Below are 19,943 nucleotides of genomic sequence, written 5' to 3'. Positions count from 1 at the left end.
TGTATGCAGAACTTTTTTTACTAATTCGGTTCTCGATTCAAAAGTTAATGATTAGGGTTTGAATTTATGACATATTTTTATCCTGGTCTCCTTTTACTAACTTAAATATATTTTGATGCTTTTCTGAACATGGTTATTCGTCACATAAATGCATATTTTACCATTAAGTCATATTTGATAAAATGGCATAAAAGCATATTTCTGGCCATATTAGAATTGTTTTAACAGTTATCCAAGTATTATTCACATTTTCTGTGTCAAGGGATTTTATTTGCTTTTGGTACTTTGGTTTGTACTCCTTAAATATTTTGTGGTTAAATGTAGTTTGAAAGTAATGGAATTCACCTGCAGCGAGTTGTGAAAACAATTTTGTAGAATGATGAATAAAAATGTCTCCTAAGTATTTTTTGACAATATTTAATTTCCTTTGCGTCATAGTACCAAGTTTTTGTCATATTTTGATATTTTTAGAGGCATAAATATTTCCACACATTTTCTATTAATGATTATTTTCATACCATTTTTATTGATATTAACAATCTAAATAAAGTAATGCGATTGCAGGTATTAAAGAGATTTGCTGCTTTTTCTCTTCAATAAGGATTATGAACTTTCCAGCATTTAAATCATTTGACTTTAAAATTTCGTTCCTTGTGTGTTTAACTTCGTGTAGTTTTTGCGTGTTATGATTCAGTATGTAGGTACTACATTACTGCTACGTACTAAACCAGTAAGTTTTGTTTCGGCCCACATTATTTAGAAATTAAAAGGCAGTGCAATGACTAGATATGATCATGTATTTAAAACATTAGTGTATATATTGTCGGATTACTTATTATTAAATTTAATCACAAAATAGCAACAAAAACATTTTTATTGGTCAACATAGTTTCAATAGTTTAGCTACCTAGGATGCACACATAACAAAGTTGGAGGAAAACTGGAGCAACCATTTACTTACTTATGGCTTTTAAGGAACCCATAGGTTCATTGCCACCCTCAGTTCCTATCCTGTGCAAGATTAATCCAGTCTCTATCATCATATCCCTCCTCCCTCAAATCCATTTTAATATTATCGTACCATCTACGTCTCAGCCTCCCCAAAGGTCTTTTTTCCTCCACGACATGGTGCGTCCTCACATTGCAGATAGAGGAGACGGCCTCCAGATATAGAGGGTAGCTGCAAATATACGGAATAAGCAGTCGTGGACAGCCAATAAGGAGTGGTACTCCAGCTTGGAGGTTGAGCGAAGGGCCAACAACCCATCACCGTAAAAAACAGTTTATGAAAAAAAAATACCAAGGAGAATTCTTATTCTTACCCTGAGTAATGACTTTCCTAAATAAGAAAATTTCTCACAGACAGCATCACTTAAGCATTAAACAACCAAAACAGTATGTCTTGACTGAGCAAAATGTCATGAAGTTGACCTGGATGTCAGGACATTGTAGGATCAGAAGCAATGAAAATCTGGTAAATTTGAAAATGCAGGTTCACTGATCCCAAGAAAAGAGAAGCAGAAAAGGGGGGGGGGGGAGAGGAAAAGGATAATCATCAAGTCAATCCTTATGTTCAGATGGCAAAGTAGAGAGTGTGCAATTTTTTAATTTACTTTAATATCATAACAAGTACATCAGTTGTAGGTCATGTAGCGAGGTGTGGCTGAAAACTTGGCATAGGATTTTATCACTTTGTTCACAGCTTCCAGGAAGTCCTTCTCCGTGGCAACCTTCCTGCGGGCACGAATGGCAAACATGCCTGCCTCAGTGCAAACAGACCGGATCTCAGCTCCTGTGCTGTTGGGGCACAATCTAGCAAGAAGCTCGAATCGAATGTCGCGTTCCACGCTCATGGAGCGTGCATGAATCTTGAAGATGTGGGTACGCCCCTCCAGGTCTGGCAACCCGAATTCCACCTTCCTGTCCAATCGCCCAGGCCTCATAAGGGCAGGGTCCAATGTGTCTGGGCGGTTGGTAGCCATAAGCACCTGCCAGACACACACAATTGCAACAATGTTTAATGTGCAATTCCTCTTGCTAATGGTGGATATACTATTCAAACTGTACTGGCTCCTCTTTCTATTATAGTTCTTGTAAAACTTAATGATAGTTATTTTTTGTACTATTTGAGTAAGAAAGCACAAATCAGTTACATTAATTTAGGTCAGACATAATGGTAGGGAGAGGATCAATAACTATTATTCATCCAACTCATGGGTGAAACCTGATTTAAAAAAAATGAACATGTTGTGATGTTTCATGATTGGCTGTGTGCCATAGTACACTTCTTAGTGTAAAAGAATATAGTCTGATATACAGAGTGAGTCAGCCAGGGCTAGACCGGCATCAGTGGAAAGTCATATGCGTAGTAACTGCTGCACCATCACAGTGATCAGACCTCTTGCTCGATATGTTTCGTGTTTAGTTACGTAAACACATTCACACAGTGAGGGTGCAGCTGTATACCGTACATTTAGAGTAGTGCAGTAGTATGTCTATTATGAAATATAGCCTTGAACAACGAGAGTTTATTTACGACAACTTTGTGAAATACGAATCTTGGAGAACAGTTGTAACGAACTTCTTTCAGTCATTCCCTGATTCGCCAGAGCTTTCTAATGCAATGATTTACAATTTAGTGAAGAAATTTCGTACAACTGGACCAGTATTGGATAAGAAATGAACATGTGTGAAGTGTGTTCTCACTGAGAAGATGTTAGATGAAATTGGCCACCGACTAGAGAGAAGTTCTACGACATCATCCCACCGTGTAGCTCAGCAGGTAGGGGTATCACAGTCTTCAATGATTAAAGGTACGAAACAATTAAAATTAAAACCTTACAGTTTTAACAGAACTCGATTATCAGAGTAGACTTAGTTTTTGTTATGGTTTCAACAATCAGTATATAATGGAATACTTGACCCCACCTTAATTTTAGTGACGAAGCATGGTTCCACCTCAGTGTTATGTTACTCAAAACAATTGTTACTGGGACTGAAAATCCACACTGTTTTCACGAACAACCGCTACATGACATACATTTGAGCCATTTCGGAGAACAAACTGCGGTGAGTTGCTGGACATGTCTTCAGGAGATGTGCAGTCTGTCAGATATCACAAGGCCGTTATTTCGACCATGAATTAAGAATTCGGTAAGTACATCATTACGCAATACTAACTGCAAAAGCATGGAATGAATCCTCCACATATGGTAGCATTGTTATATATGAATCAGATACTGTGAGTGCGTTTAGCAGTCTAGGCCTGGCTGGTTCACCCTGTCTTTTATATTCTATTATTTATTTTTTATTTTCAAATAAAATCTATGTTAAATAATTCTAATTTAAAAGTTATACAATCCCTCACATTCACAGGCAATGCTATAAATTCGATCTTTCCTCCGACTTGAGGTAACTACTCTATCAGAAAACACATTTTCAGCACTTCATTTGTTTGCAGAAGAAATTACTGTTAAGAATAATACCTAGAAGCAAATTGAAATAATAATGTCAATAACAGCAAGATTAATACCAGTTATTCGGGTAGAGATTGTAGAACAAACATTTTTCAAATAAACCAAATGAAAACAAAACACATTTACCTACCGTATAATATCCATAATGTAATTAAAAAAAAAGCCACATAAAATAATAAAGCATAGTACAAAATCATCCAGCTGCAAATTCAACTAACTCAACTTCCTTCCCCTCTTGTCTCCAATGGAGATTACAATATGTAAGAAAAGATAAAGTTAATAAATTGATACTAGGTACACACTAACTTTACGTAGTAACACTATTATCCTTTATTCTACCTCTGAGCCTGGTATTATGTATATATAAAAATATCCAACTGGATTGGGATTCGAACCCATACTGTTCAGTTAGAAGCAAAGTGCTTTAGTCTCCATGCTAACTCATGCAGTTTATTACTATATTCATGGTTATATGGAACCACCCCTTATGCGAAGGATACCTGAATTCCATTCTCATCCTACGCATTACATAATTAATAAACCACCATTCAGTAACTGATACATTCAACGGTCACTCTTAGAATGATGTCATTAGGAATGGAAGAGTGTCTATGTAAATGATATCCAGCCTGTCGTACAGTTGACATTATGACAAAGTGAGAAGATAAACGTGACAAAGCTCTAAAAAGTGGATAGCAGACTATTGTTCTGAATGTTCTAATACATTTTTTTTAACACTATCCTTGTGCGAGTTAACTAAAATAAGAACACTAATTTCTCTAACAACTTATGATCAATCAATCTTCTTAAAGTATCCAGCTGTTTGCTTACAACATAAGGTCCATTATAATTTACTGTAGTCTTTTGAGTTATTATGATAAACAGAAAGAACAGGTGCGTTGTTAAGATAAGAATGCATGGAATCAAGTTGAAGGGTAGTTGCTAAAGATAGATAGATGCTGTGAACTAATCACAACACTTGAAAGTGGAGTGATATAAACTGCATTGTTTATGTAAGGTTTCTTTCTTGAGCTGGATGGATAATAACTTAATGGACCACAATCTTTATCTATTATGCATCTCCAATCTTAACCCTTGAACAGTTCAGCAGTTTGAGAAAAGGTCACAGTGCTGTTAACTGAGACTTTGAAAAACTCGCGTAGGTAAAATGTAATAGTCACTTCATTAATTTCAATGTTCGGGGTTTGGAATGCGTAGGTAAAATGTAATAGTCACTTCATTAATTTCGATGTTCGGGGTTTGGAATGCGTAGGTAAAATGTAATAGTCACCTCATTAATTTCAATGTTCGGGGTTTGGAATGCATAGGTAAAATGTAATAGTCACCTCATTAATTTCAATGTTCGGGGTTTGGAATGCATAGGTAAAATGTAATAGTCACGTCATTAATTTCAATGTTCGGGGTTTTGAATGCGTAGGTAAAATGTAAGTCATTTCATTAATTTCAATGTTAATGCTCTGAAATGTTGGTAGCTGAACGGTGAAATAAAACTGTTTTGGCTTTCTGATAAATTGCGTCGTGAGTTACAACAGAGGATGATCTGAACTTTGACAGCATGGTAATTAAAAGTCTTGCATGATTATACAGTACATTCACAGGACGAACTGCAGAATTAGCACAATTTGAAGAACTATGTCCTTGAATTTCATGGTGTTGGTGTAGAGGCAGTGGTCGGTAAAGATTACATCATGAAATGCAGCTTGCAATACACAGCAAAGGGGAAGGTAGGAGGGGGACGATACCCAGACTGCTTAATGTTGAATGAACAAGTGATGGTTAAGGGGAGGGAGATCATGCCTTACCTCTCCACCCTGCTCGTGTATTAAGGGGTTGACTCATGGGTCACTGATGTAGAGAAAACTGAAGTCCTTGCCATTTGACCAACAGAGAGCCAGTCATGTCGTCTTTATTGGGCAGAGATTACTGTGCTTGCCATTAGATCTAAACTTAATAAGTTAAAATCTGGCCAAGGTAATAGATTTTGTGGAATAACAAAAATCTTTAATACGACATTCTTTGAAAGATAAATGAAGTCAGAGGTCTCAAATAGATTTACAACTGGTAAACGAATTCTGGATCAAATAAGGCTACAGCTGTTTCTCGCCTCATCATATTTCCTGCTTTGTAGACAGATGTTTCTGCAGGTCATTCCCAGTGAGACTGCAGACATCTCTACTGAAAGACATCTTCAAAGACTGCTAAGATCTTTGACAAACAAGTATAATAAGTCTAAAGGTTGCAATGTATTTGAGGCTGAACGGCAAACAAACAGTTCATTATCATGGTACCTTGATGTTTCCACGGGGGTCAAACCCATCAAGCTGGTTTATCAATTCCAGCATGGTACGCTGAACCTCATTGTCACCTCCTGCCCCATCATCGAAACGAGCTCCTCCAATGGCATCTATCTCATCAAAAAATATCAAGCAAGCCTTCTTGCTGCGGGCCATCTCGAATAATTCGCGCACCATTCTGGCCCCCTGCCAACAAATACAATAATTGATGAGTAAATATTTCAAGTTTGCTTAAAATTATAACCACAGTCTAGTATATACAGTCACGCAGCTAAATACGTAGTAAATATGCATCAATAGACAGTTGCTAACCACTAGGATCGCTACAATCGCCTCATTACAGACAATGTGAAATAGTACCTGCACAGTCTATTGTTCCTAGTATCCTCATAAAATCAAGCTTCATGACTGTTTATACTAAACTTTGTTATAACTTTAGATAATATGTTGTTAATTGTGTGCTTAATGCATAAGTCAGTCTTCAATTTCAGATTTTGATCTTTACGTTATCTTACTCGATTGATGCAGTAAAAATGTGTCTCTTTTCTTTGTTAAAGGAGTACATTTTTAACAAATGTTCAACATTTATGACAATTTTTACACATTACAATTACTAAAGCTTACTACTCTGTAGATAATGTGCTAGACTATCATGTTCTGTATAAATTCGCAGCTGTCTCTTTCTTTTGTCAAATGTGAAAGGCTACTGATAACATAAATATCTATGTTGTCATTACTATTTGCTGTTTTGCCTATTTTTTCATTTCATTTAGTTACTGTCTCTCTCTGATCGTGGCTTAATTTTCTTGTCTGTACTATGTGCTGAAGTTCTTTTCTGTTGCTAATATGAATGGAGAAGTTATATCTTACCGAAAAATAAAGATCACTTTTCATAATTTCAAATCTAGCTGTTAGTACATCTAAATATTGGAAACTATTCCTTCAGTTTATTAAAGATCAGAACCCTCACCATCATATACTGCAATCAGCAATCTCGCATCAGATTAGGGAGGCTTCACAAGGTTTAAAAAAAACCAAAGTGTAGCTTTCTGTCTTACAAATGCTTCACCAAAGAGGCAACCTTGCAATTTTATTACTGTATTCCACTCAACCTTACGATCACAACATGAACCAGACTCTTACCTCTCCAACATATTTCTGCACTAGCTCTGACCCAATTACACGGATAAAGCAGGCATCTGTCCTATTGGCCACAGCTCTTGCACACAGTGTCTTGCCTGTTCCAGGGGGACCAAAGAGTAAGACTCCCTTCGGAGGTTCTATGCCCAGGTTCACAAATTTCTCTGGCTGCAAACACATACAATGAGAGACATCAGGCACAGTAATCATAAAAAAAAATCAGCCAACTGTACTGGGATGCCAGAAAGTTGATGGAAAGGAATACAGTCTAGCCAGAAGCAGCAGTAGCAACAACAATACACAACAACATCAGACATGAATTCAACAAACCTATATAGGGCAAACTCAAAAGCCATGACTTAAGCAATATAACTCGTAGAATAAATTTCTTGTTTGGCTCTGCTGACAATAAAATGAGTCTGATGTTATATACAACTCAAGCCAGTAGTACAATAGGCATTAGAAGCCAATGAACAAACCACTTCCTTCACACTTACGTGTAGCAATGGTGTCTCCACAACTTCTCGCAGCTTCTCAATCTGCTCCTTGCAGCCACCAACATCACTGTATGTCACGTCTGGCTTCTCCTCCACCTGCATCATGGTGACTGTCGGGTCTATTTTGGGGGGCAGAGGGATGTGGATCTGGTACTTGTTTCTGTCCACACTGCAACATAAAACCTGATGAGCCAAGCAATTGTAAGTTAAGTGTCTAATTGCAATATATAATATGTACAGTACATCACTACGCATGTCTTTGTACTAAAAAGGGTTGCCTTCAAGAATTTAGTGTGCCCATTAACAAGGCATTGTTTCCATAATCATAAATACACATGAAAATCTCAAACATAACTTTGAAGAACTAGAAGAATATAACAACTGCCTAGTAATCTATGGATGTGATTTATTAATGACCGGTTTACAGACATTTATCACAACTTGCTTGAATATCAAATTAACATAAATTAATTGTAAGAACCATTTATGAAGACTGATATGATTACGAACATTGATTAAATGAAAATTCATGATGGTACTGTTGATTAATTTCAATTAATAATGACAGACAAAGCTTGGTTTCATTTAAGCAGTTATGTCCATTCTCGGTTTTTTTGGCAATATTGGAGATGAAAAACAGTATGTTTATTTCTAGCAGGATAACTCCACTGAACATACAGCCACTATATCATTAGAAAAAGTGTTTGATAATAGTGTAATTAATCATGCACCTTTGCCAGCTCATTTTTCAGATTTAAATACAGTATTTGTGATTTTTATCTGTGGGGGAATTTAAAACAGAAAGTGTATGCAAATAATCCACATTCTCTGGAGAATGAAATCAAGTGAGTGCTGAGTGAAATTACAAATAGAGAATTGCAGAAGGTGTTTCAGAATTTTCTACACTTATGTGATTCTTGGAATCAGAAAGGTGGACATCATTTTCAAAATATGCATTGATAAAAGGTAAGATCAATATAACGTCTTATAACCTCTTACCAGTGCATTACAGCAAGGGGATACAGCCACTAATGTGGATGTTTATGAATGGATGTTGCAATCTGTTCATGATGGTACAGTTGATTCATTTCAATTAATAATGACAAAGCTTGGTTTCATTTAAGCAGTTATGTCCATTCTCAGTTTTTTTTTTTTTTGGCAATACTGAATGGAGATGAAAAACAGTATGTTTATTTCTAGCAGGAAAAGTCCACTGCGCATACAGCCACTTTATCATTAGAAAAAGTGTTTGATGATAGTGTAATTAATCATGCACCTTTGCCAGCTCATTTCCCAGATTTAAATATTTGTGATTTTTATCTATGGGGAATTTAAAACAGAAAGTATATGCAAAAAATCCACACTCTTTATCTTTGGTTTCTTCGGAGGTTTTCCCCAGCCGTGGGACTGAAGCCGGATGGTCTATGGCGAGTCCTTGGCATCAACCCCTTTGATTTGATTACCCCCTTTGATTTGATTACCTGGTTGGGTTTTTCCGAGGTTTCCCCCACCGAAAAGGCAAATGCCGGGTAATATTTTGGCGAATCCTCGGACCTCATCTCATCTCATTACATCTCGCCAAAATGTAAAAAAATTGTACAAAATTGTAAAAATTGTAGAAAATTACTAAATTGTAAAACTATAAAAATTTGTAAAAATTGTAATTGTAATATTGTAAAATGTTGACATGTTCCACATCTTAAAGCTTCATTGCTCATGTAAGATCTATGGAACAAAATAAATGAATGAATGAATGAATGAACTGAAATCAAGTGAGTGCTGAGTGAAATTACAAATGTGACCCGTTGCACAAAAAGGGACCTAAAGTCGTGAAAGGAAATTTTACAGGAGAGCAAAATAACGAATTTGAGGTGTAAAAACTGCATTTCTATGTTTTGACATCTTGCACTACTTGTAGGCTTTTTTTACATACTAAACTAGGACATAATTTTAGACAGTGCTTCTTAAATACCTAAATCTTTCTTATAGTTGCTAAGAACACAAATGAAAACTTTAATTTCCATTTTTCTCGAAAAGTACATAATGTAATATCAACATTCAATAAGTAATATATTAAAAACTATAGCACCTAGAACCATGAATTTTTTTTAATGCTCAGTATTTCATCCTCTTTTTGAAATCACAAAAAAAAAAAATAAATAAATAAATAAAAAAAAAAAATTCCACTTTAGGTCCCATTTCCTGCAACTAGTCAATAAAGAGTTGCAGAAGGCGTTTCAGAATTTTCTACAGCTATATGATTCTTGCAATCTGAAAGGTAGACATCATTTTCAAAATATGCATTGATAAAAGGTAAGATCAATATAACGTCTTATTACCTCTTACCAGTGCATTATATTTTGTACAGGATTAAAGGCCTAAATCACCACCATTCACCACCGATTCGTTTTTCTCCCACGTAAGAGAGTGGTCAGGTCTCCCCACCAAACACGTATGCTATGACCAGTAGTTGTACACATGTCGCACACTATATTTACCAAACACTGGATAAAGAATATCACCTGTTTAAAAGAAAGGACTCCTATATTAGTACTCTCACCTAAGACAGTTAAATATTCCCTAATCCCATAAAAATCTATGATTATAATATAACAGTCCTTCATAAGAATAGCAGAAGATACCTACTGCAGTCTTTGCATTGTAAGAGAAAACATGAAAAGAAGACTATTGAAAAAATTTCATGAGGATTGTTACAAACTTTATGATTGTATTCATTGTTAAATTGCCAATGGGATAAATAAAATACCAATACCACAACCACTAGGTAGTGGTAGTAGTAGTAGCAGCAGCAGTAGCAATAGCAGTAGTAGTAGTAGCATAGTCTAGTATATACAGTCACGAAGCTCAATATGTAGTAAATATGCATCCATAGATAGTTGCTAACCACTAGGATCGCTGATATTGCCTCATTACAGACAATGAGAAATAGTACCTGCACAGTCTATTGTCCCTAGCACACTTACTAACTTCGTGACTGTAGGAAGCCCTGCTAAGAATTTTATCGCCCTTTAAAATCCACCTCTTTTGGCTGAGCTTGAACCCACAAAACTCGAATTAAATAGCCAGCATGGTAATTGCAAAATCACCAATACAAACTGCCATTTAGCACCGTCTAGAAGTCTGTCTATATCCTCTGGACCCTTCTCCAATATTATTATTTTGTTCTGAAGCTATTTAAGTCAACTGGATTCTCCTCATGATATCTCACTGACCTTTTCCTCACTCAAGTACGAATCTTCTCCTTCAGAATATTAAAATCAGTGAATTTGCATTAATCACAAAAATTACTTATGTGAGTAAGATCACTTCATTCTCTTCACTTACCCTACACGCATGCCCTCTTCTATGTCAGTGGGTGCCACCGAATCTGCCAAGTCCACCACGAATTTGGCGAACTGCTTAACATTTATGATGTACTTCGGATCATCAGAGTCTGCGTTGATGATTTTGGTGCATCTTGCCACCTGCAACAATCAGGCATGAAAATGCTGAAGGTCTAATCAACTGCTGACCTAGTCTATCTGAAAATATCTACACCAACAGAGAGAAGAGTAAGAATGGGGAGAAGAGAAAAAAAAACAGCAACATAATGATCATAAACAACTGCAGAGGTTATTCAGTGTTGAAATTCAAACATGGACGACGAGAAGTGGCAAACAAATTTTGCCTGGAATGAGTTCTTTCAAATGCTGTAAATCTACAATATAGGTCTTCCTTCCTGCAGGAAGCCATGCTAAGGATTTTATCATGGTATATCATTTGCCAAAATGCTAAAGAAATCAGCTTTCCATGCTGCTGATAACCCAGGTTCGAATCCTGGTGAGTCCAAGTAGAATTTGTGGTGGACAATGACGGTGCTTGATGGTAGGTTTTGCAGCGCACTCCCATTTCTCAGCATTTCACCACAGTTCCATTAATCATCATCATGATGCAGTACTAAGTAGTTCTGCCTCTTATGGTACACGAAGGCAATGCCTACAGGAGCAAAAAAACACAACTTTGACACATACAGTCCCTCAAGAAAAGAACGAGACGATCGAATATTCTAAGTCCCAGATACAAGACAATGCATATGATCACAGACTCAGAGCCAAGATACAGAAAAGAACATGTAATTCAGTAATTTAAATTCAATCTGTTTGTTTTGTTGCTGGTACTACGCCTATTCCGAAACTCACTTGAAAAACTGTAAAAAAAAAAATGTACATGTATTGTAAATATAGATAAATATAATATATATAAAAATCGTGAAGAACATCAGAATTTGAGCCTTCATGACGAGAGTGACATGACTTGCAGAAGAGAAGCCTTCCATCTCGTCTCAATAGCTAAGGCTTTTTCATGTCATGTGAAAGGGAGCAGGTTCGAGCCCTATACTTTTTCTTTCCTTAATAATGTTAAAACGGAGTTTTACAGAGTCCTGGAATTAAGCAGCCAATCACTAGCACAATGAGATTGGTTTTTGATAAATGTTAATGGTCACAAACATTAATAAATAAAAAGTTATATACAGTGAAACTTGTTCAAATCGGAACCTGAATAATCCGGAATCCTGTCTATTTCGGAATAATTTATTGGTCCTGGCGAAATTTGTATGTATTATGTGTAATTTTTCCTGAATAAAACAGGAAACTGTCCAACGCGGAAACGGAAACTGTCTGCTACTGTTCAAAACGGAAACAATATTTTGGACACACTATATTTTGTAACTATATTTTAAAAAAAACAGCGTGTAATTTGAAGGAATATACGAAATATGTAGGTCACTAAGATAAAAACAAGTTTTCTTTGCAAAATTTTAGAGGGTACGAGGGTGTGTTGGCCTGTCGGTCATAAATTTTATTACCCTGTTGACTAGGCAGACGAGTCCCTTCAGAGATTTTCAATGCTTCACACCCGTATACTGTCGTAGCGCAAGTGTAGCGATTTCCAGGTAAAAAAAAAAGTTGCATAAAATGTGGCATTAACATTAAGTGATGAAGTAAAAGTTTTCGAGATAAAGGAAAATTAGAAACAAAGTCTATGTGAAATAATATTGAAGTAGAGTTGTGGAAAACTCATAAAGATCATAATGAGTAAGTGGCGTGCGGCCAATATTGGTGACACAAAAGGAACCAGAAAGCAGCTGTTTATGTGAAAATAAATAAACTGTTGTGGGAGTGGGTTCTTCATGATCTTTCAAAGAACAAGCCAATTTCTGGATCTGTTCTGCAAAGCAAGCTATTGAACTGGGAAAGAAATTAAATAAACCAGAATTCAAGGCTTCTAATAGATGGCTCCTAGTCTAATTAATTAATAATATACAGTGATATGCAGTACAGTATTAGAGTATAGTGTTAGATATTAAATATAATGAGATTAGTAAACTTTAGTAATGTTTAATGACTAATGAGTGAGTTACGATAATATTTATACAGAAAATGAGATTTTAATCAAGATGATTCACCAACGTAATAAGCGACAGAAAGCTGATTTAATGTGATGAGTGTTAAATGGAATATTTTATACTTCTTGCAGTTTGGGACTGCCATTTTGTTTTTCATGTATATGAATGACAAAATATTCCATTTTAATGTCACACCTGAATAATACGGAAACCTGTCCACAACGAAAAAAAAAATAGGACCATGTCACTTCCGTCTTGAACAGGTTTCACTGTATTATAAAAAATTAATGAAGGCATTAATTATGAAAAATATATATATTAAGAAAATGCGTGACTCTGCAAATATTTTAACAAATAATAATTATACTTCAGAACTTAAGATGTCATTCTAAATGGACTAATTTTTCTTTTTAATAATAACAATGAATGTTTTTAACAGCAAGCATTAAGAAACTGATTTTAAATAGCAATAACAATTACATTTATTATACTAACCATATGAACCACAGAGACAAGTGACGACGCAAGCATTTATGCAGCCTTTTGTTTTCACCACAGGCTGGTGTTGTTCCAAAATACTGAAAACAATGCTAAATCACGACAAGGACCAACACAGTGATCATGACAGAGACCAAGACAAGCACAACAAGGACCACAATACGACAATGGTGCTTGTCATGGTCCATATCATGATCCCTGTCTTGGTTCATGTCTTGGTCATTATGATTCTTGATGTGAGCCTTACTGTTGTCCTTGTTATTGAGCTCATCATGGTGTTTACCGTGGTCCTTGTTATCTTTGTCATGGGCCTTACCTTTGTCCTTGTCTTCTTTACTGCGATCTTTATTGTGGTCCTCGTCTTTGTTATAGTCCTTATCACGATTTCTGTTGTCTTTGTTTTGGTCCTTATCATGGTACTTTTTCAGTCATGGTCCTTATTATGCTTTTGGTCCTAGTCGTGATCCTTAGCATGGTGCTTGTCATGGTCCATGTCGTGATTCTTATTGTGACCCTTGTCGTTGTTTCTATCTTTGTCTGTGTTGTGGTTCCTCTTATATTTTTATGGTCCTTATCATATTCTTTATTGTACCAATGCTGTGGTCATTATGGTCTCAGTCATTATCCTTATCTTTGTTTTTCCTTGTGATTCTTATCATGGTCCTTATTGCCTTTGTTGTGGTCCTTATCATTGTCCTTTTGTAGTCCATGTCGTGGACCTTATCATGATCTTTGTCATACAGCTTGTTTTTGTCTTCTTTGTGGTCCTCATAGTGGCCCTTTTTGTCTTTGTCATGTTCCTTATCGCGGCCCTTGTTGTCTTTTTCATGTCCTTATCATGGTCCTTGTTGTCTTTGTCACGCTCCTTATCGTGATCCTTGATGTCTTTCTCATGGCTCTTATTGTTTTACTCACTGACTTTGTCATGTGCCTTATCATGGTATTTGCTGTCCTTGTCATGACCTTTGTTCTTATTGCTGGCCTTTCATGGTCCTTGGAATCCTCATTGTGGTCCATGTCGCAGTCTCTTTCATGATTCTTATCGTGCTGCTTTTCGTGTCTATGTCGTGATCCTATTCGTGGTCGTGGTCATCATCATTATCCTTGTCTTGGTCCATATAGTGGTTCTTGTTGTCTTTGTCATGACCCTTATCATGGTCCTTGTCTTTTTTATGGTGCTTATTGTGATCCTTGTCTTTTATCATGTTCTGTATCATGATTCTTGTTATCTCTGTCCAGGTCCTTATCATGTTGTATTGTTGTTGTTGATTTGTTATGGTCCTTATCATGGTCTTGGTGCTTCTAGTGATACATGTCATGTTCCTTATAATGATCCTTGTCGTTTACCTTGTCTATATCCTTGTCCTTGTAATGGTTCTTATAACGGTTTTGTCTTTGTCATAGTTATTATCGCAGTCCTTATTGTTTTCCCTTAAGTCCTTATCGTAGTCTTGGTCTTCGTTGTTATCCTTATTGCGGTCCTTATCGTTGTCATTGTCTTTACCTTGTCCTTGTTGTGGTGCTTATCATGGTCCTTGTTATCTTTATCGTGGGTCTTTCATAGTTCTTGTCGTGATATGCATCCTAGTCCTTGCAATTCAGGTTGTTGTCCTTAATGTAATCCTTATCATGGTGCTTATCATAGTCCATGTCGTATTCTTTGTTCTTGTCATGGTCCTTATAATGATCGTTGCTGTAATTCTTATAGTCTTTACCGCTGTTCCGATCCTTATAATGATTCATATTGTGATTACTACCCTCGTCCTTGTAGTGTTTCATATGATCCTTATCGTGGTCACTGTCACTGTCCTTGTAGTGTTGCATGTGATGGTAAATGTCATTGTCCTTGTAGTGGTCCATGTCGTGATTCTTATCATGGTTATTGTCCTTGTAGTGGTCCTTATCATGGTCACTGTCATTGTCCTTGTAGTGGTCCTATCTTAATCCTTATCATGGTCACTGTCATCCTTTTAGTGGTCCTTATCAAGTTCATTGTCATTGTCCATGTAGTGGTCCTTATACTGGTCATTGTCATTGTTCTTGTAGTGGCACTTATTGTGATCCTTGTTGTGGTCATTTTCATTGTCCGTGTAGTGGGGTCCTTATTATGGTCACTATTACTGTCTCTTATCATGGTCACTGTCGTCATTGATCTTATAGTGCTCCATTTCGTGATCCTTAACATGGTCATTGTCACTGTGCTTAAAGTGGTCCCTATAGAGATTCTTAGATCATGATCATTGTCACTGTAGTGATCCTTATCCTCATCCTTATCATAGTCATTGTTTTCATAGGGTCCTTATCATGATCCTTATCGTGGTCACTATCATTATCTTTGCATTGATCCTTATCATGTTCATTGTCATTGTTATTGTAGTGGTCCATCTCGAGATCCTTACCATGATCAGTGTCATTGTCCTTGTTGTGGTCCTTATTGTGATACTTGTGGTTCTTGTTGTGGTGTATATCATGATGCTTACCATGGTCCTTTTCGTTGTCCTTATTACGATCCTTGTGATCTTTGTCGTGGTCCTTATCATGATGCTTTCATGGTCCTTGTGATCCTTATCATAGTCAATGTTATGTTCATTATTGTAATCCTTGTGCGGTGCTCACTGTTGTCCATGTCGTGACCCTTATCTTTGGTCCTTATCGTAGCCTTATGCTCTTAGTGGTCCTTGTTGTCTTTGTTGTGTTCCTTATGGTGATCCTTGTTGTCTTTGCAATGGTCCCTATCATTTTTCTGTTGTCCTTGTCATGGTCCTTATTATGGTATTTGTTATCTTTGTCATGGTTCTTATTGTGGTATTTTTTATCTTTGTCATGATCCTTATCGTGGGTCTTTTGTGGACCTTGTCATGATTCATATTGAGGTCTACATCATGATCCTTATTGTGGTGCTCATCATGGTCCATGTTGTGATTCTTATTGTGGTCCTAGTCTTCGTATTTGTCCTTGTCGTAGTCCTTATAATGGTCCTGATCATGGTTCTTGTTGTTTTTCTCATATTCCATAATATAAGGTCCTGGTTCTTGTCATGATCCTTATCACAGTCCTCGTCTTTATCCTTTTCATGGTCCTTGTTATCTTTCTCGTGGTCCTCGTTGTCTTTGTCATTGCCCTACATTTGTCATTTCATAATAACATTGTTTCTTTCCCCTTCGGTAAGTCACTTTTTGTCAAATGGTTCCTTCCATACTTTCATCAAATATAAAAGATCACATAAGTAATCAGGGACCTACACCAGAAATGGATAGATAACTGGTAACATTTTAACTGGTGTGTACTTTGGAATAGGGTGAAAATACACATGTATGACCAGATGTCTTTCTGCATGGTTACGTCGATATCGTGTGAATTGCGCTATAGAACTTCGACTTTCACATCACCAAGAGTCGTCTTATTCTTTTTGTGGGGGACTGTACCTTGCAGATGGGATGCTTGGGTGAATGCAAAGTAAAATACTCACCATTTGATAAAAAAAAAAAAAAAAGTGGGAGGATTTTATAACCCTTTAAAATTAATTCTCTTTGGCTGGATTTAAACCAGCAAAACTCTAATCAAACAGTTTGCATGGTACATGCTAGACCTGTATACCAGAAACCACTTTTTTCAGTGTCAGAGATGTTGAAAACATGTACTTTCGTGAGAATTTTGAAATCGATTTTACAGCATTACTTTACATTACCTTTGCACTTATATGAAGACAAGGTGCAAGTGAAGAGACTGTTGGACTTACGAGACCAAACAGGTGAACAAGTGACTTAACACCATACAAGTTCAGCATCACCTTACCTGCAGAGGCTGCTCATTCTGCAGCGTCTGTTTGTCAGCAGCCAGATCCCACAGAGCAGGTGCAGCCAGCCCTGTGTCTGACTCTTTGATGCCTGTCAGCTCATTCACACGCTTTATCACAGTCTGAATGTCATCCTCCACACCCTTGATACTCTTTGTGTACTGGCCCTGGCCCTGGAGAACGATAACCAAGAAGAATTGAGCAACAATAATATACACATGCATTGTTAAAAGATCATTAATTACAATTATTATTATTTATTATTATCATTGACATGTTATAGTTCAAACGCTTTCATAAGACATATCATCACCTGAAAGCAAGAACTAAGTAACTTGATTTTTCCTATTGTGACAGCGACGTGAGATTCGAACTCACGACCAGCGTCCCGCGAGAGAGCATATCGCGCGGGCTTCGCGGGGAAAGGGGAAAGGAGCCTACACGCGAGGGGAGGCTGCACGCGCAGCTGCTACTTAACGCAGTGAATGTGGAACGACCTTCCCAACTATTCCAGAAGTCCGTCGAAGTGGAGATATCGAGATAATTCTCTACACACCTGTAGAAATTTCTCGCAACTATGATTTTGCTATAAAAGAGCAAGCGCCAGCGAACTAGAGCAGAGTTTTCAGTTATTCAGTCAGTGAGTAAGCCAGAGCAAGCAAGCCAGACTTGTGTGCCGGAGTTCGACTCGAGTGTGCGTCCGCATCTGCGTCAGCATCCGAAGGCCTGAGTTCGAGTGCAGTGGACCGCAGTTGGAGGGACCCGAGTTCGAGTACAGTGAACTGTCTCTGAAGGTCTGTGGTTCGAGATACCGTGAACTCGAGTGACTGAGATAGAAGAACTGTGAACTGAGAACTGGTAGTTCTGATTTGTAAATAGTGCTTTGTAAATATTAGTTAAGATTAACAGTTCATTGTTGTGCGTAATAGTCCAAGTAAATTGTCATTGTCGTCGGTGGAGTGCTATAACGAATACTGTGTTGAGTGAAAATCCAATTGTTGACGAGAGCGTTTAAGGCGAACTGTAGAAAGGAATTATTGTTGTGACGAATAAATTACACTGTTGTAACTAATAAAAGTCACACTGGTGTCAGAACCGGGATATTATCGACAATGGAGAACCTACAGCAGATCCTGCAAGCCATCACGGAAATGAAAGCAGAAATGAACAAACACATCAGTGAGGTGAAAAGTGATATAAGTGACGTGAAAGCAGAAATGAAAGACGACATGAACAAGCACATCAGTGAGGTTAAGAACGACATAAGTGATGTGAAAACAGAGATGAAAAGTGACATAAGTGAAGTGAAAGGCGACATAAGCGTAGTGAAAGATGACGTCACTACGCAAATTGAAAGCGTTTCGGCCCACGTAGATGGAATTGTCGCCATCGTGAAAGACGAACTTAAGGCCGATTTGGACAACCTAAACAAGAATTTTACAACTATAAACGAGACAGTAGCCGAGTTGAGACAGGAGGTAGACCATTTCGACGGCAAGATCCGCGATCTCGAACGTCGTCAAGAGGAAACGTGTGTGCTGATGGACCAACATGCTGTAGAAAACAAGCACATCCTCGCGGTGGTGGATCGCCAGGCTAGAGAACAGAAACAGATAATTGCCGAGGAAGTTCAACGGGCCGTGGAAAGATCGACGTCAGAATTGAGGACCTCATGTAGTGGCCATGTGGAACCATCGCCCTCAGCCAGACATCACAACGTCAAGACGCCAAAGTTCGACAGTACGACGTCTTGGGCGATATTCCGTCGCCAGTTCGAGGCCACCGCAGCACATAATGGGTGGACCCCAGCGGAGAAGACTACTCAGCTGCTGACCGCGCTTCAAGGACAGGCGTCGGAGATTCTTCACAGCGTTCCAGAAGATGGGACAGCCGCTGAGATAATGGCGGCTCTAGAGGGACGTTATGGTGACCATCAACTTGCTGCAGCATTTAGGACCCAACTAAAAACGAGGGTCCACCAGTCAGGCGAGTCCCTACAAGAATTCGCGATGGCGGTGGAACAACTGGCCCATAAGGCCCTCAGGGGCCTACCTAATGATTTCATCGCTGGAGAGGCGGCCTACACCTTCGGCAGCGGAGTTCGAGACCCGGAAATAAAACAACAGCTACTCTTAGCAGAGCATCGCACCATCAACGCAGCTCTGGCGGCGGCCCTCAGGATGGAGGCAGCCAAGTTGACTGCGAACGTCTCGGCATCGCACCGGATTAGGAGCGTCGCGGCGGCCGACGTCGAGGAGCGTCAACCGAAATCACCAGAGCGACGAAGACGAGGAGTGCCTACCTGCTGGTCCTGCGGCGAGCCTGGACACCTGAGGAGGGACTGTGACCGATCTGGTCACAAACAGGAAAACTAAAAGGGGCCGATGCGATGAGGGGCACGTCGGCGCCGTCATCACCATCCCCTCGGCTGATCTTGAAGACGGTTAACAGAAGATGCGACGATGGGCTGATTGCTGACGGATGGATAAGAGGCCGCCCATGCAGAGTACTGGTAGACACCGGGGCGTCGCTCACTATCGCCAGACCGGAAGTCGTGCGTGGACTACCTGGGAGGACGCCGCTGCGCCGGTATGAGCTACGTACTGCCTCAGGCGAGAACCTGCCCATCCAAAAAGAGGTTTTCCTGGACTTGACCTTGGGAAAGAGGAGACTGGAGATGTGGGTGTTCGTCGCCAACATCACTGAAGACGTCATCCTGGGACTCGACGCCATGCGGATCTTCGATGCAACGGTGGATGTCAGGCGCCGTATCCTGCGGTTTGGTCAGGATAAAGTGTTCCTGAGGGACGTCGA

The 19,943-nt window shown here is 38.4% G+C and overlaps 1 protein-coding gene across 1 annotated transcript in view; it reads right to left on the bottom strand.

The window, feature by feature from the left end:
• Positions 1-1,597: 1,597 nt before the first annotated feature.
• Positions 1,598-19,943, bottom strand: part of Rpt1 (26S proteasome regulatory subunit Rpt1) — a 48,588-nt gene continuing 30,242 nt past the window's right edge. The window contains exons 3-8 of the mRNA XM_069828451.1: positions 17,129-17,302; positions 10,774-10,913; positions 7,429-7,597; positions 6,935-7,099; positions 5,786-5,977; positions 1,598-1,988 (exon numbers count right to left, since the gene is read on the bottom strand). Of these exons, the coding sequence (XP_069684552.1) occupies positions 1,635-1,988; positions 5,786-5,977; positions 6,935-7,099; positions 7,429-7,597; positions 10,774-10,913; positions 17,129-17,302 (1,194 nt within the window). The 3' untranslated portion in view covers positions 1,598-1,634. The remainder of the gene's footprint in view (positions 1,989-5,785; positions 5,978-6,934; positions 7,100-7,428; positions 7,598-10,773; positions 10,914-17,128; positions 17,303-19,943) is intronic.

Source organism: Periplaneta americana, chromosome 6 (assembly GCF_040183065.1).
Source record: "Periplaneta americana isolate PAMFEO1 chromosome 6, P.americana_PAMFEO1_priV1, whole genome shotgun sequence".
In the NCBI taxonomy this organism is placed as follows: Eukaryota; Metazoa; Arthropoda; class Insecta; order Blattodea; family Blattidae; genus Periplaneta; species Periplaneta americana.
This window is presented reverse-complemented; position numbering and strand designations above follow the sequence as displayed.